Source organism: Notolepis coatsorum (assembly GCF_963971535.1).
Source record: "Notolepis coatsorum genome assembly, chromosome: 7".
Lineage (NCBI taxonomy): Eukaryota > Metazoa > Chordata > Actinopteri > Aulopiformes > Paralepididae > Notolepis > Notolepis coatsorum.
Window position 1 is genome coordinate 120,994,186 of NC_140171.1, and position 16,695 is coordinate 121,010,880.

General features: G+C 42.8%; 1 protein-coding gene across 1 annotated transcript in view; it reads left to right on the plus strand.

Annotated features, from left to right (window-relative positions):
• Nucleotides 1-14,551, plus strand: part of hap1 (huntingtin associated protein 1) — a gene marked incomplete at its 5' end in the record, with an annotated part of 97,902 nt that extends 83,351 nt beyond the window's left edge. Inside the window, 7 exons of the mRNA XM_084318365.1 lie at nt 3,096-3,170; nt 3,585-3,796; nt 5,454-5,675; nt 7,224-7,555; nt 8,264-8,458; nt 10,415-10,520; nt 12,123-14,551. Of these exons, the coding sequence (XP_084174491.1) occupies nt 3,096-3,170; nt 3,585-3,796; nt 5,454-5,675; nt 7,224-7,555; nt 8,264-8,458; nt 10,415-10,520; nt 12,123-12,519 (1,539 nt within the window). The 3' untranslated portion in view covers nt 12,520-14,551. The remainder of the gene's footprint in view (nt 1-3,095; nt 3,171-3,584; nt 3,797-5,453; nt 5,676-7,223; nt 7,556-8,263; nt 8,459-10,414; nt 10,521-12,122) is intronic.
• Between the last annotated feature and the right edge of the window lie 2,144 nt (nt 14,552-16,695).

Below are 16,695 nucleotides of genomic sequence, written 5' to 3' on the forward strand. Positions count from 1 at the left end.
AGTAGAACCATCTGGTACTAAACCAGGGGTGACAGTGGCTCAGGAGGTAGAGCGGTTGTCTGGTAGTCAAAAGGTTCCCAGTTAGATTCCCGCTCCTCCCGGGCAGCGTGTCAAAGTGTCCTTGAGCAAGACACTCAACCCCTAACTGCTCTCAATGAGCAGGTTGGCATCTTACATGGTTGCCTCCGCCGTCGGTGTGTGAATGTGTGAGTGAATGGGTAAAAATGTGAGGAATGGGAATTATTTCCCATAAACTCGGATGAAGCTGAATATGGATTCTAGGAAATGATGCGGTTCCCTGGCCAGTGGCCACATGATGGGTAATCAAGGGACCACTTCAGCTTCAAGTAGGTAGACTTCTCAACTCAAATATATGAGCTAACATTAGCTTAAAAGCTATCATCCATCTCAGTGATGGTTTGCGTTAGCCTGGTTGTCTCACTAGCTCACTGCACTAATAACGAGCTTGCTTCATAGTTTACTTGATAGTGAGCTTGAAACATTATTGAATAACAGAGCTAGGATTTTTTTTTTTTTTTTTACCCCTCTGATCAAATAAAATGAATTTCGGTCAAATGGAAAAGTGGAATGTAATGGTGCTATGTTAGGATTCCCAAGATAGGCTGTAAAAGTAAAACCCCACCCCCACGAACAGCAACCCCCCCACCAGCCACCAGCCCACTACCCCTGGAGACGGCAGCATGCCCCCCTGTAACATATAATATAACCAATAGGGCATACAGACCCTCATATACACCTTTGTTTACACTGTTTATTTCTTTTTCAAATTTCTTTTATTCTGACCTAATTTTATTGCCTATATTTAATTATTTCTACTATTACCCTGCCCATAACTGTACCCCCCTCACCCATGCTGCTATGACGCCCTGATTTCCCCAAGGGGATCAATAAAGGAATATCTTATGTTATCTTATCTCAATAGACTTATCTTATCATAACGCAATTGCAGATTCAGCGATTCCCATTACGTACCTCCTGTGGCCTCTCTACCAGTCTATCTTGTTATTCTGTTTTCGACAAGCATTTTTACTTTGGCTATAATACACTCGCTGTCAACTTAACATCTGCATTCACATGTGGGATATTACTTGGGAGTGCACTTTCCCTACAGCAACAAAGCACACCACAGGCACACACCCAGGCCTCAAGCATCTGTTGCTTCAAGCAGCCACATCGTTTGTCATAGTCAATAGTAGCCTATAATCTCCTGCTCACAGTCAGCTTTCCTCAGCATCTCTGGAGTGAGCAATAGATTATAGGCTAGCCTACTATTGTTAAACAACTCTCTGAATACAAGTGTGGACACTTGCACACTCGCACACACACACACACACACACACACACACACACACACACACACACACACGACAGTGGCTCAGGAGGTAGAGCTGTAGTCGAAGTGTCCTTGAGCAAGACACTTGACCCCAAACTGCTCCCGATGAGCAGGTTGGCACCTTGCATGGTAGCCTCCGCCATTGATGTGTGAGTGAATGGATGAATGTGAGGCATAAGTTGTAAAACCTTTGGATAAAAGCGCTATATAAATGCAGTCCATTTACACATACACACACTCCAGCCGAGGACGTTACATAAAGCCAAATACCAGTGGTGGAAGAAGTACACAGTTCCTTTACTTAAGTAAAAGTAGAAATATCTAAGTATCTTAAAGGAACACGCCAACATTTTAGGAAATTAGCTTACCGTCTTCTCCAGTGAGAGACAAGAAGATAGATACCAGTTTCCTCTCTGTGCGTTCAATAGAAAGCCATCTGGCTGCATGTTAGCCTAGCTTAGCACAATGAATGGAAGCGTGTTCTTTTAAGTATCTAAAGTAAATATATGGATTCTACATAATGTTTGTGTATTCCAGTGCTTGGGAGCATTAAATCCTTGATCCATTGACCTCTAAAAGTTATGTTAAAGTGGTATGTGGTCCAGTTATGCTGCTCTGATTAAAGGTTATGTTAAAGTGGTATGTGGTCCAGTTATGCTGCTCTGATTCCGTCCTCTTGAAATTGACCGGCTTCAAATGTGAAAGTAGGGCTGGGTGATATGGCCAAAAATGATATTGCGATAACGATATCGATAACAATATCATATCACTCGATATTCGATATTATCGATATTGTTATAAGTATAAAAGAAATATTTAAAACTTTTTAACGTTTTTTTATTTATTTTTTTAAACAACATATATGTTTATTTTGCAGCAATTCTTTGTCGTTGCCGCCATCTTTAGTGTTAGATCCCCTCACACTCCAGTTCTCAGGCTGCAGCTGGTTCGAAAGCGAAAGTAAACAGGCTTCTCTGCTGGCTGTGGCTCCAGGGGAGTTGAACAGTTCTGGCTCTGCTAGTTTCTTTTCTATCTTTTGGCGCTTTTTTGGTGGACAAACCACCGCACATGTGCACCGTGACTCGTGACTGGAGACTAGCTCTGCTAGCCAGCCTACTGTGTACAGACGGTTTCAAACTGTATTTTAAATTAGAAAGCAAACAAAATAAATGGACGAGAAAAATAAATCTCAATTTGGTCAGTATTGTCATTTGGACAAGCAAAGCCATTACTTTAAGTTGCAGGCAAGAAAGTCAAGTCTGTCCACTGTCTCTGGTTTTAAAACTGCCCTGTTGCAGGTCACATATATCGATTATTAAAATATATCGCGATAATTATCGTTATCGTTATATCGCCCAGCCCTATGTGAAAGCATATAATCGTCATACATTTTTGCCATGTTTTCTATGCAAAATCTTTTTCTTCAAAGCAACTAGTAACTGATGGGTTCATATACATGTAGTGGAGTAAAAAGTACAATATTTCCTTTGAAGTGTAGTGGAGTAAAAGTATAAAGTTCCCTAATATGAAAAAAGTACAAGTAGCTCGAATTTGTACAGTACAGTACTTGAGTAAAAGTACTTAGTTACTTTCCACCACTGCCAAAATACATGCTTACTATTATTTAATAAAACATATCAAATATTTAAATGTGATTTTCTACTGTTCCATGGTATCTATAGTACAAATGCACTTAGGATAAAAAAAAACACATTGTATAAGTGTCTTTCTCTCTATCTAGAGCACTCATGAGAATGAGGATCTGACCCTGCACCTGAGTGCATCTCGGGAGAGCCAATTACAGCTGAAGTCAGAGGTGAGTCAGTCTCACCCACTCCTCCCAAAGAGTTGGATTTGCATGTTCCACAACTCTGATCTGAATGCAGTTTTATGCTCTCCTCCAAATGACTAGGATTTTTGGAGCCTAAGCCGATCCTAGATCAAGTGAAACCTAAGCACAATGTAGATTGTATAATACTCCCTTGTGCTTAGGTATGTTATGTAACAGAACTGTATGTCGTGTATGTCATAAATGTTATGAATTGAAAATGGGGGACCCTGATGTAAACAAGACCAAAGTCTTTCTCTGGTCTGCATCCCCTTAACAATTGTGTGTATTGAGCCGTACTGTATTGTACCCATTCTGCAATCTGTTTAATAAAATGTTCAATCAATCAATCAATCAATCAATGTCGTAGTTTCACTAAGCTTTGTCTCCCCCTGTCTGCAGCTGAAGGACCTGCAGGACAAGTACTCTGAGTGTGAGGACATGCTCCAGGAGTCCAGAGAGGACATAAAGAACCTGCGTAACAAGAGCCTTCCCAACAGCACGGTGCAGCGCTACAGCGCGCTGGCCTCCGTCTTCCCCATGGACTCCCTGGCAGCCGAGATAGAAGGCACCTTCCGCAAAGGCCTGGACAGCCCAGCTCCCTCAGAGTACAAGTGAGTCACGGTGATGCCTTCTGGCTCCCGGTTGGTAACCCGAGTCGTCTCGTTCCGTTTGTGAGAATTTAGACAAAGCGATGCGGCCAAGCTCTGGAGACACAGGACATGTTGAAAGTTCTATGTCTGATTCTCACATGTCCTCCTCACAACACAACACAACGATACGGTTAAAAGAAATAGGGGGGGAAATGGTGAAATGCCCCTTTACTGTTTGTTAAAGTTTCAAGTTTGTTTTTATTGGTCAGGTATAAAGTACATGTACATTACAGTGAAAAGCTTGGTTCTGTATGAGCCCTGAGAATGTGCTTCATACAGTAAAAGGAATAAAGTCCCAACACTACAATATCCAAATTAAAGTACAACCTAAGTACAATGAAAGTACAATGGAGTAAAAATGCAGACAATGAGGTAAAAAAGTATGCAAACTTAAAAAAAAATTAGGTATGGATGTAGTGCAAATCTCTTTTAATAAATATATAAACTATGGAGCATATGTGTGTAGGGTTTTAGAAAATAGGTATTCGGGGTATATTATATACTAACATTTATATAATTGTAACTTCGCTGGATATACACGGTATACGGTTAAAATGTTATTATTGACTATTTTTGTTTTATCCTGTTTCTGTACTTGCATATATTTTAACCACCTTTACTGAAAGTTTCATTATACATTGTGTGTTGAGTACTGACTTTTAATAAGTTTTGTTTTGCAATAATAAAAAAAAATTAAAAAAAAAAAAAAAAAACTATGGTGTAGTTTTAAAGTGTCTAAAGTGAGTGTTACGGTGAGTGTTTGTTTAAAGTGAGTGTGTGCATGTGGATGTGTGTGCAATGAGTGTAGATGATGGGTTGTTACATAGAGTCATTGAGTATCCTGATGGCCTGGGGATAGAAGCTCCTGAGTCTCCTTCTGAGTCTCCTTCTGAGTCTCTCTGTTAATAACTGTATTGTTAAGAACTATTCCCAATTGTCGGTCAGTCGATCATCTGCTCCTAATAATGTTTACTCTATGGGGTGTTACTGAGCATGTAAAGAACTCCCAAAAACATTTGAACTCTATTAGCAAAAGCAGTACTTTAATTAAAGATGATGAAATAATTATAATAATAAACTTTATTTATAAAGCGCCCTTCATGCAATAGAAAGCAAGCCAAAGTGCTTTGACGACACAAAGAATGTAATAATAAAATGCATGACTCAGTAGAGAAATTGCATATCACAAGCAATAAAATAAATAGAAAGAAGAAAGAGAGTTAAATAAAATGATTAAAACAAAAGGAATATACTAAATACAGTTAAAAGCCAAGTTAAAAAGATGTGTTTTCCGATGCTGTTTAAAAAGGTCCACTGAGCCCATCTCTCTAATTTCTTTGTAGTGTTCTCCACAGTTTCAGTGCGTAATAAAAGAAAGCGGATTCTCCCATTTTTCTGTGGGGCACTTTAGGGACGATTAAAAGACTTGCTTCAGTAGTGGACCTAAGTGTTCTTGACGGGGTGTAAAACAGCAGAGATTATGTGATATAAAATGGTGCTAAGTCATTTAAGGCCTTATACACAAGTAAAAGAACTTGAGAAATGAAGGAATACTGATTTGATCAGTTTTAGTATGTTGTCTGTGACACTCACCGCCGGTCCTCTCCCGCCCCGACAGGAACCACCCGTGGCGTGTGTTTGAGACGGTGAAGGTGGTGAACAAGGCCACCCGGCTGCGCTCCCGCTGCCACTCCCCGCTGGTGCCCGGCTCCAGCCCCATGTCCAACCGCTCCAGCCGCAACAGCACCCCCCGAACCAGCTACTACGGCTCGGACAACACCAGCCTCAACATGGAGGACAAGCTCGCCAGCTTCAACCACACCCACAAAGAAAACAACAGGTCTGTTAGGAGTGTGTGTGTGGTGCATGTCATGATGATGAGGATGTAGAACCTAGAACTGTAATGATAAGTGCTATCATAGCTGCTACCACTAAGTGGTAGTATAACATCATGTGAGCTGTTACTATGGTTACTGGTAGGGCTATATAATTAGGGCACCTGTGTACAACCTTCAGACAATAAACAGCTGGCTGAAGCAAGCATAACGATCTAACCGTCTGTCTTATTGATAGTAGACTACAATCTTTACATGGTACCAGGAGTAAAATAATGGAAGCATTTAAACCGCCCGGCACATTGAAACTGACGGGAAATGTGGATGCAAATTGGAGAGCTTTCAAACAGCGATTCCTGCTGTATCTTGCCGCTGTTGGACAAGTGGACAAGAGTGTAGATGCGAGGAAAATAGCCATGCTGCTCACCGTCGCCGGTACAGAGGCAATAGAAGTCTCAACCCCTTTGTGTTGCTGCTCAACCTGAGGACAAAGACAAGTTTGACGAGGTCATACAAAAGTTTGATCAGCACTGCCTGTCAAGAAAAAATGAAACGTACGAGAGGTACATCTTTCGGTGCCGTTTTCAGAACCCGGGTGAGTCATTTGATAACTTTCTCACCGATCTCAAGATAAAAGCAAAGTCATACAATTTTTAGTGCTCTCAGAGACTCTATGGTAAGAGATCAGATAGTGTTGGGGACTAATGAGAAGAAAATCAGGGAGAAATTGTTGAGGGAAATGGACCTCACGTTGGAGTGCGCTATACGGATATGTCAAGCCAGTGAGCTAGCGCGTCAACATTCAATTGCGTTCAGTGAGCATGCGCACGGAGCAGAGTGCCAGGAGAGCGAGGCAGTGAATGCCCTGTCGGCGAAAGAAAGGCGATGGAGCAAATATAGAGACAAAGGATGACAAAACTAACATTAAAGACAGTGACCGAGAGATGTTCAATTGTAAGAGGTGTGGTGAAAAACACAAACCAAGACAATGTCCTGCTTATGGGAAGATGTGTGCCAAATGTAAGGGACAAAACCATTATGCAAGAATGTGTCTATCCAAGAAAAAAGGACAGGGTGTGAGAACAGTGCAAGAAACGGATGACACTGACAGTGATGATGCATTTTTTATTGATATGGTTTCACGTGAGGTAGATGCTGACAGCACACAGCCCTCAGATTTGCGGGATACAGCCCATACTGTAAACGCTGTAGGTGATGACAGGTGGATTGCGCCACTGATGGTCAATGGGACAATCGTGACCTTTAAAATTGACACAGGGGCTGAAGCTAACTTATACAGTCATCCATAGACCTGTTCGCCATATACTTCGGACTCAGTGCGTGCACATCACCGGGGCAGAAAGGAGCACAATCCTGGTCAGAACAACGGGGCAGACTACAATATATTTAGTTTTTTTTATATATTTTATAATATAAATGTGGGCTCCTTTACACAAAAACATTAGAGAACCTCCACCAATCTCTGCATATCATGAATTGTACGGTAGTTCATTCTCTCTCTCTCTCCGCCCCCCCCCCCCCCCCCCCCCCAGCGTGATCGCTCCAAAGCGCCTGGGCCAGCCGGGCACGCCGGGAGGCCAGGACCTGGAGGCAGCCTTGCACAGCCTGTCGGCCCGCCAGCAGAACCACTCCTCCGAGCGCCCTTTCTTCGACGTGGACCGGGAGCGTAAACTCTGCGCCCTGGCGACGCGCGGCGAGGAGGGCGACGTCTCCAGCGGCTTCCTGACGCCCAACGACAGCCTGGCCTCCAGCTCGTCCACCGGCACCAACTACTCCAACGGCAGCTCGCGGCACTCCTGCGGCTCCTCGGGGGGGACCCGGTCCTACTTGCCCGACCGCCTGCAGATCGTCAAGCCCCTGGAAGGTGAGTTGGAGCCTTTAAAAAGGATTTAAATCTATAATGTAGAAGCACCATGGTTCACTCACTCATTCACACACCAACGGTGGAGGCGACCATGCAAGGTGCCAACCGGCTCATCGGGAGCAATTAGGGGTGTCTTGCTCAAGGACACATCGACATGCTGCCCGGGAGGAGCGGGAATCGAACTGGGAACCTTCGGATTACCAGACAACCGCTCTACCTCCCGAGCCACTGGTAAAGACAAAGGTGGCCAAATTGGATCATATTTGAAATTAAACTGCAACTGATTAGAAACTGTGGGTACAAAGCTGACACTCTCTCCTTAAATTACTATATTTTGGAATAAATCAGTATAACTAATAATAATTGGAAGTTATCCACTATCAAGTGTGTGTGTGTGTGTGTGTGTGTGTGTGTGTGTGTGTGTGTGACGTGTGGGCATATCATAACATACAAACAATTACATAAATATAAAATAACCATCAATATCAGTGATACCGGATCACAAACTGAACAGTGGAACCTGTAAGATTACAGTGTTTTCATCGTTCATCGTCATCAGCCTTCATTGCCTCCGCCCTCCGTCTTATCGATCCTCTGCGTTGTGGTTCATGGCGGCAATCGTTCGGTGGAATTCTCCCTCCCACTCCCACGTGCTTATTTTATTCTATTCATTATGAGTCACACACCCTCTGCTTCTCTCTCCGTCAGGTTCGGTGACCCTCCACCAGTGGCAGCAGCTGGCCAAGCCCAACCTGGGGGGCATCCTGCACCCCCGCCCGGGGGTCCTGACCAAAGACTTCAGGGAGCTGGAGATCGACATGCAGCACGTCTACAGCCTCAACGACCTGGAGGAGGACGAGCCCGACCTGACGCACCTCCACGGAGCACACGGCAGCAGCTTGGGTACGACGCGGAGGACGCCATTTAAAACACATGCACACACACACTCATTTCAAGTGCTTCATTTGAAAGCTATGTTTTCATTGAAGCTATAAAAAAAAAAATATATATATATATATATAACCCTAACTAACTAACCTTACTGTCATGCACTTGTCCTAATATACTAACCTACACTGTAGCACTCAACACTTTGATGAACATTGTTACTCAGGTGATAGAGTTGTACCCTTCCTGCTGTCTCCTAAGTCGCTTTGGATAAAAGCGTCAGCTAAATGACTAAATGTAAAAATTTAAATGAATCCAACAATTCAATTATACATGAATAACATCAGTGGCATCTAGTGGTAAGGTTGCAGATTTGCAACCGACTGAATACCCCTCTCGTTCTTTATGGTTATTGTGGCATTCACCGCTGTCTCTGTTTTCATTGAAGCTATGAACAAAAAAATTCTAAAACAGAAAAACGACGGCGTTGAAAACCCCCCTCTAGATCGTACACACTGGTCCTTTAAGGATACAACGTTGTAGAGCGTTGTCTCCACCACAGGGCTTCATTAAAAACATTATATGCCATTTGGTGCTGACTCGTGTTCTCGTGTTACTTGTGTTCCCACGTGTAACCTCTACTCCCGTACGTCACACACATGTTGTCATTCCACTACATTGACTATTCTCACTCATGTCATTCCATTCACCACGTCAACTTCATTCTCATTGTATTTGTTGTACTGTTTTCACTCCTGTGTGTGTTTTGAGAGAGGATCTGTGGCAGTAAATTCAAATGTTGTACGTCACTGCAAAGTGTGGAGATTGTTAGGCCTTGGAGGAGGCCTGCACTGTACCGAGTGCATTCTTCTAGTCGCTCATCATCTAAATGTTAGTGACCCATTCAGTGCAAAGTTTAACACTTTCACTACCACACTACCAAAGGGTTAACCCTTTCACTGCGACAATACAGAAGGTTAACCCTTTCACTACCACACGACAAAGGGCTAACCCTTTCACAACCACACTACAGAAGGTAACCTTTTCACTACCACTACTAGTGAAAGTTTAACCTTCTGTAGTGTGGTAGTGAAAGGGTTAAGAGTAATTTCCTCATATTAGAACCGTCCTGCTTCATAGTGCTCATTTCAAACAGCGGTCCTGTAGTAAATCCATTCCATTGTGTGTGTAGGGATGCATCAACATTGGACTGATACCAGGTTAAAACAGGGTCAGAGAACGTCCCTAATAACCAAATCTGATACCAAGACCCACGTGTAACGTGTCGGAAATCAAAGCATGTCAACTGGATTTTTAACACGTAGAAGCATTATATACAGTATCTCTCTCGTGGAGAAAAATTCATCACCTTAATATTTCTGGTCCAATCCTATAGTGTTCAGTATAAATCCTGCTATATCTGTACTTGGTATCGGACGATACTTAAAGTTTAGGACAGGTATCGACGGTGAAAAAGTGGTATTGGTGCATCCTTTAGTTTTCTTTCATAGTAGGACTGGGTGTCGCCACTGATTTCCCCTATTCACAAGGTCTCCATTCGATTTTCCGTTTCGATTCAATATCGATTTGGTTAGGAATATTTCAGTTATAAATTACCAATTTTGCTTGCATATGAAAGAGATTCTCAAGAGCAGTAATGCTGTACATTGTACAAAGGACCCTCTCACCTGGTGCATTATTAAGAATGTTAATGTTTACATTAAGAATTTACTACAAAGCAGTTACATTAATGTACTTTTTATTTAACATGACCAACATACTACAGCAGTCAACACACTATAGTCTATATACTGTATATATTATATATTTGTTAAGATTTGGGATTTTATTCATCAATATTGGATTATTCAAATGGAAGATCGATTCAAATTGGGAAAATAGATTTATTTTAAACCCAGTCCTAGTAGATTGTGTAGTTAAGTGTGTTGTTCTCCTTCCATAACCTCACAGTCATCAGTCCATCCGGCCACAACCTCCCTCTGACCTTTCCCACCCATACCATCACCACCTGTCAAGTCCTCCAACCTTCCCTCCTCATCCCTACTCTATCCAACAGGTAAGAACAGCACACATGCAAATTGAGATGCACACACACACACACACACACACACACACACACACACACATACACACACACACACAATTGTAATTCATTTGTAGTTGTATGTGCTATTCAGTTACTTCTTGTTCCTACTGTATTCTCACCTACTGTACTGAACAACTGTACACTCAATAGCTCTACAGAAAGATACAAGGAGTCTGACTCTACACAGACGTCGTTTTGCTGCTCTGTTGATTCACAGAATGTGGTGAAAATGATTATTCCACTTCATCTCTGTCAACGTCGTTACATTATTGTTTCTTTATTTATACATGCAAAACAGAGTCGTAGTTTAACACAACACTTGAATGCATCCCATAAACACCCACCCATTACACAAGCACAATGAACCGGTCATAGTCATAAGAAACACGCATTCACACACACACACACACACACACACACACACACACACACACACACACACACGCACACAGACACAGACACAGACACACACACACACACACACACACACACCCATTCATAATACATGCAAGTATACCAACACCATCATTAACAGTCTAAGAGTATACACTCATGTTGCTATCCATTTCCATTACATTTACAATTGGGTGAGTTATCATGGACACTCTTAACCCTTTCACTACCACACTACCAAAGGGTTAACCCTTTCACTGTGACAATACAGAAGGTTAAACCCTTTCACTGCCACACGACGAAGGGTTAACCGTTTGTAGTGTGGTAGTGAAAGGGTTAACCGTCTGTAGTGTGGTAGTGAAAGGGTTAACGTGGTTCTAACAAGGTGAAGTGCAAATCGAGGAGGTAGGTTTGGAATAGAGGGATATGAAGTATTGACAATAACGTTTCCATCGCCTTTCTCTGCTCGCTCTGCTCTGTGTCCCCCTAGTGGCAGAAAGCGCTGGTCCAGGCTCTTTCTCCACCTCTAAAAGGAGCATTCTAGGCAAAGTAAGATTCCCGGGGCACGGATGCAGTCTGAATGCTCGGGGGGGAAAAAGGATTTCTTTATTTTCTGAGGGTGAAAGCGCACAACAAGATTTCTTGGAACTAATTAAGCAAACCCAAAGTTCAGTTTTGTGAATCTGGCGAAAATGTTGTAGTGTGCATCCACCTGTAACTTCCTCACCACAAAAACCACCTCACTTAGAGCTCCCTGCTCTACCTACTAATATGTGATTCCCCAACGTTGCGCTGTTCAATGCAATCGAAGTTGTACACGACCGACTAAGCCATCTGCACACCAACTGTACACATTATTGGCTTTCTAACACCATGCTACTAACTTTAAAGCATTTCTGTTTCTAGGTCTACATGTAATTCTGCATGAAACCAACACCAGATCCTATCCCATCAGTGCCGACCTGCTAACAACATAATATCTTATCCGTCACTTAACTTACAGCAATGACACTGAGAGACACTAACAACAACTGAACTAACTGGTTGCTTAATGTCTGCTTAATTGTTATGATCATGTGTTGCTAAGCTGCTGTATGTAGTGGGTAGTGTGCCAGGAATGAACTGAAGTTAATTATGTATCGGCGCCGTTGTGTGATGTTTTTTTCTTCTTTTTGGCAGCCTTGGCGCTCGCAGCGTGTCCGCTTGTGGGAACTGTGAGCACCTGAGCACCTCCACCACCTCCCAGCAGCAGCAGCAGCAGCAGCACTCTGGTCTCTCAGTCAACCCCAGCCCGAGACACCTGAATAGCGCCCCCACCCCCCTGATGTCACCACTGGGTCTCCTGAAGCTGCTGGAAGAGCGGGGCATCTCCGCCTGCACTTCCCCCACCCACACACCACTTTCAGGCCGCGGCGCGAAGGAGACGAGCGGAATAGGGAACATCTTCAGCTTCAACCTGGTGGAGAAGCTCCGGAGCCTCGGGCTGCACAGAGTGGCGGCCCGCGGGCTGGTGGATCTCAACTGGGAGGAGAGGCTGACGAGTCTGCCGCCGACCCTGAAGTCTGACCTGGACTGACCCGGCCCCCCCCCCCTCACCCTATTGACTTTGCATCGGGCCACGTGGCTAGCTATGCGATCGCCATTTTCTTTTGCATTTCTGTGGCCCTTTAGTAACGTCACCTCGAGCGCGAAGCCTCGGGGGGTACAGTTCTACCTAGAGCCATACTTTAGAGTGTCAGTAGCGACGGTAGTAGTGTACAGTACTCTTTTCTATGAACTAACGTGCAGTAGATATACTAGACAACGTTTTGTGCGACACCACCATCATCTCAGGACAATCGCCCCTGATCACCACTTAGACTGAGAGCAACACAAAGGAATGTCTTTTTATATATGTATATATATATATATAAAAAAAGCGCCACAAAAAATAAACATACTTTTTCTTTTTTTTATAGCCTACCTGTGTTTTGTGGGCATCCTTTTACATGGTATGAGAAGGGAAATGTGCTTCTCCCTGGCTGGTGTTGGTTTTTAAAACATCATCTGTATTTATCTCTGTTATCAAAAATGTTACCATCAACTACTTTGTGCTCCGCAACGCTGTCATTTGGGGACGATTGCGAGACGTTAAATTATTGTTTATGAAAGCACCAAAATGTCTACAGAGGACGTTTATTTTTTATTTTTTACATCACACTGAAGAACTCTTTCATATGCACTGGAATCCAGTCTTGTCTTTCTGCTTAATAGCTGCTATGTTGTAAACGAAGCATGTTGTGTATAGATTTATTCAACTCACTGATGTAAACAAGCTGTGTGATCAGCCTCCAGGCTACTCACTCACTGACTGACTGACGTTCATCATTCAAACCCAAATCCTATACGGTATCTTGTGTTTCCCCCTCTGTGTTCTACTGTGATGTGCCACCACTACTGCAAGGTGGTCACCCACTACACCCAAAAAGAATAGGAGAAGTTCCTGTGTTAGCAAGCAGCCCGCAACACCACTAGCTGCTTGCTAACATCCCTAGCAGCAGGCTAATGTTAGCTAACTTAGTTTTAGGTGGATATGGTAAGGAGTTAGCTAGCCTTTACCTGTCTAACTTTAACCAACATACTGGTAGGTGATCAAGATCATGTTTATGATTAGTCTGATTCCTCTGGGTCCCCTATTTAGATTGTGGGGGGAAATAAATAAATTGGCGTAACACTTGAGTACCTCCAAGCACTCCATTGTCCATCTGCTCCAAAACGACAGAGATGAAACACAAGATTTACCAGGATTATTGTGACATCTCCCACAATTCCTCACTTGCACTCCCATTGTCCTCATATAACTGTGGCCGCATGACATCCTATAGCATCACCGGCAAAGCCATTGTATAATGCGCGTACCTTTTGAAATTTCTGTCATTGATCATTGTGAACTTGTGCTTAGCCAAACCTCACCAAATGAATTCAGGTAGTCCGTCTGCCATGCTGTATCAAAGACCATGAACGGGACTGCTAATAGCAATATGTTGTATCTTTACTTATTCTGACTGAAAATGTTATTTGTACAAATACTGTATTCGCATCATCAATTGTATTATTAAGACTGTTGGGATAGAATGAAAAAAAACAAAAGAAAAAGTTATAATTGTGACGGGCATTCAAAGTGAATTCTCCCTGTGTATTGAGGGAGATACCTTATGTAAAGAAGTGCGAGTGATGTGTCATTAGAAAAAGAGAGATCCTATAATGATCTAAAGAGTGTGTTTCCGTAGATACGGCCTGGACAATCGATGGCAGGCCAAAAGGCATAGGATACTATTGGATTAAAAAGGGAAATAAAATTGTAAAACGCACGTTATGGTATTCAGACGATAATCAACCAAACAGCATTGTGTATCTACGATGTCGAAATGGACTACTGTTTGCTGAATTCCATGTTAGAAGGACAGTTGTATTGTATATGTGTGAATGTGTATATAAATTATACCACCTGTGTATTAAACTGTACATTCTATTTCCATCCCATACTGTACCTCTTGGTGTGTTTTGTCTCGCTTGAATAGAACAAATTGAATACATACTGGAATTACCCTCAGCTGAATAAATGTACAACCAAGATTATTCCATTCAAATATACTGTAATATAAAAGCACCATAACAAAGAAAAACGACCCAACAGTGTGTTCATTGTGCAGAAGAGTTTTACTTAGGAGGTTTAAGGGAAAGCCAAATGCATTGAAAACTGCAAAAGAAGCAGTCTTGTCAATTTGGTGAGCGATGTTGCTGGTGTCTACTCTGCGCTCCGGCGTCCGAAGTCCACCCAGCCCTGGTAATCTGACGAGCAGTCTGAGCTCAGGATCTCTGTGAACACAACATGCCTACATAAACCAAACGGAAGAGTTCAATATGCATCTAGCATTACAACAAAAATGACTCAATGGGGTTACAATAGTTCCACTTGTGGTGGGAATACATTTGGACATCTTGGGTCTTTCAAACACACTCCCCCACAACACACACACATTTAAAGGGGTATTTCACTACAGTTGAACTTCAAAAAAACAGCAGTCTTACATCTACCTCTAGAAGATCTACTAAAGTGAAATATCCCTTTAAATGTCAATTGAGTTGTAATAATGCCACCTGTAGTCGGGATGCTCTAGGGGTTTTTGACACACTCACTCTGTCACACAAACACACTCGTATAACCTTACTCACACACCCAAAACCGACGGCATACCTGAGATTGCGTGCATTATTTGCTTGGACATGAACTCTCGCTCATCTTCAGACAGGTGCGCCTGTCTCTGCATCCGTGTTATGCGTGTCTGGTCCGCCTGAAGCTGTCTGGCGTCAGAGTCCCTGTTGTCTCTCACTGCCTGACTCCTGGCCATGAACTCAGGTAAACTGTTTTGATTGTCTCCACCTAACGCCAATGGGGAAGACGCCGTACCAGATACAAGCAGCGCGGCCACAAGTGCACACACCAGAACTCCGTTCACTGCCATTTCTGTATACAGGGAAAAGAACAAGAGGACTTTACTAGTACAAGTATATTCAAATATATATCTAATCAAAAATAAGAATGTTTGTCAAAATTCCTGTATCTCAAAATGACAGACTTACTGTACCTGAAGGTGAGGTGAAGGTGGTTTTAAATCTCGCTCGTAACGTAAAGTCAGAAGAGTTGAGTTGCTTCTGGTACTTGGTCAGAATATCATCTCTTTTATACACCTCAGAACCGCTGTTACCAATAGGAACCTAAAAACAGAGGCTGATAACGGGGTTGGCAGCGGAGGTTGTGATTGATTGGGAGAGTAGATGGATGGAGAGGATGTGCGTAAAGGAAACGTTGTACCACTCTACACTGCGAACCCGTCAATACACTTTTCACTCGGCTGTAAAATACCATACCTTTTTGACCTGCAATAACAATAAAGTCAAGGCTTTTACAGTAGGAATTCAATAATGTTTTTAGAGGGGTTTATGTGCTTTAACATTGAGTGGATTTTTCTGAGAGGGGCAGATGGATATTTCCTCATAGCCTGCAGATAATTCTCCAAGCCTATAGATTACATCTTTCCGTCAGTCAGTGACAAAATACTAGCCAGGATAACTTAATGTGCATCACAACTCATTATATGTGTATATATAATCGGTTTTACAATAAGGTAACAACTGAAATTGAACAGGTGAAATTGATTATTGATTCTACGGTGTCATGTTGTGGACTAAAATGGACTGTCAAATGACGTACTTCTTACCCTTTTATCAAAAGCATCAAAGACTGGGGTGAACGTTAGGATTATTTACCTAGAGATTTTCAACATGTTGGCTCAAGCTGGCTGGGTGTTCTGTGTGTGTGTAACCACTGACACCATGCTGCCCTATAGGCCTGTTGCAATGGCCGATGATGACCCTGCCGTGTTATTCGTGATTTTGGGGAGATTTTAAAAAGGGGATGGGCAGAGATCTGGGAGATACTATACAGCTCATTACCAGAGTGCAGTTGACAGCTCATTCTCTCAGAGCAAAAGAGAAACTGATAAAACCTTGCCCTGTGCTTTTCTCCAGTGTATTCCTCTGACCAAAACCCATGTCACTTCTCACGTGTGTTTCCATGACTAAACGTATTTTGGAGACCAGGCAGACTTCTGGGATTCCTCCTTGTAATGCTACCCCCTGTCGCTGTTCAGTGATGTACTGTGCAAACCATGACGACTTCAAGATTCAGAAAGTAGTGTTGTTTGAACAG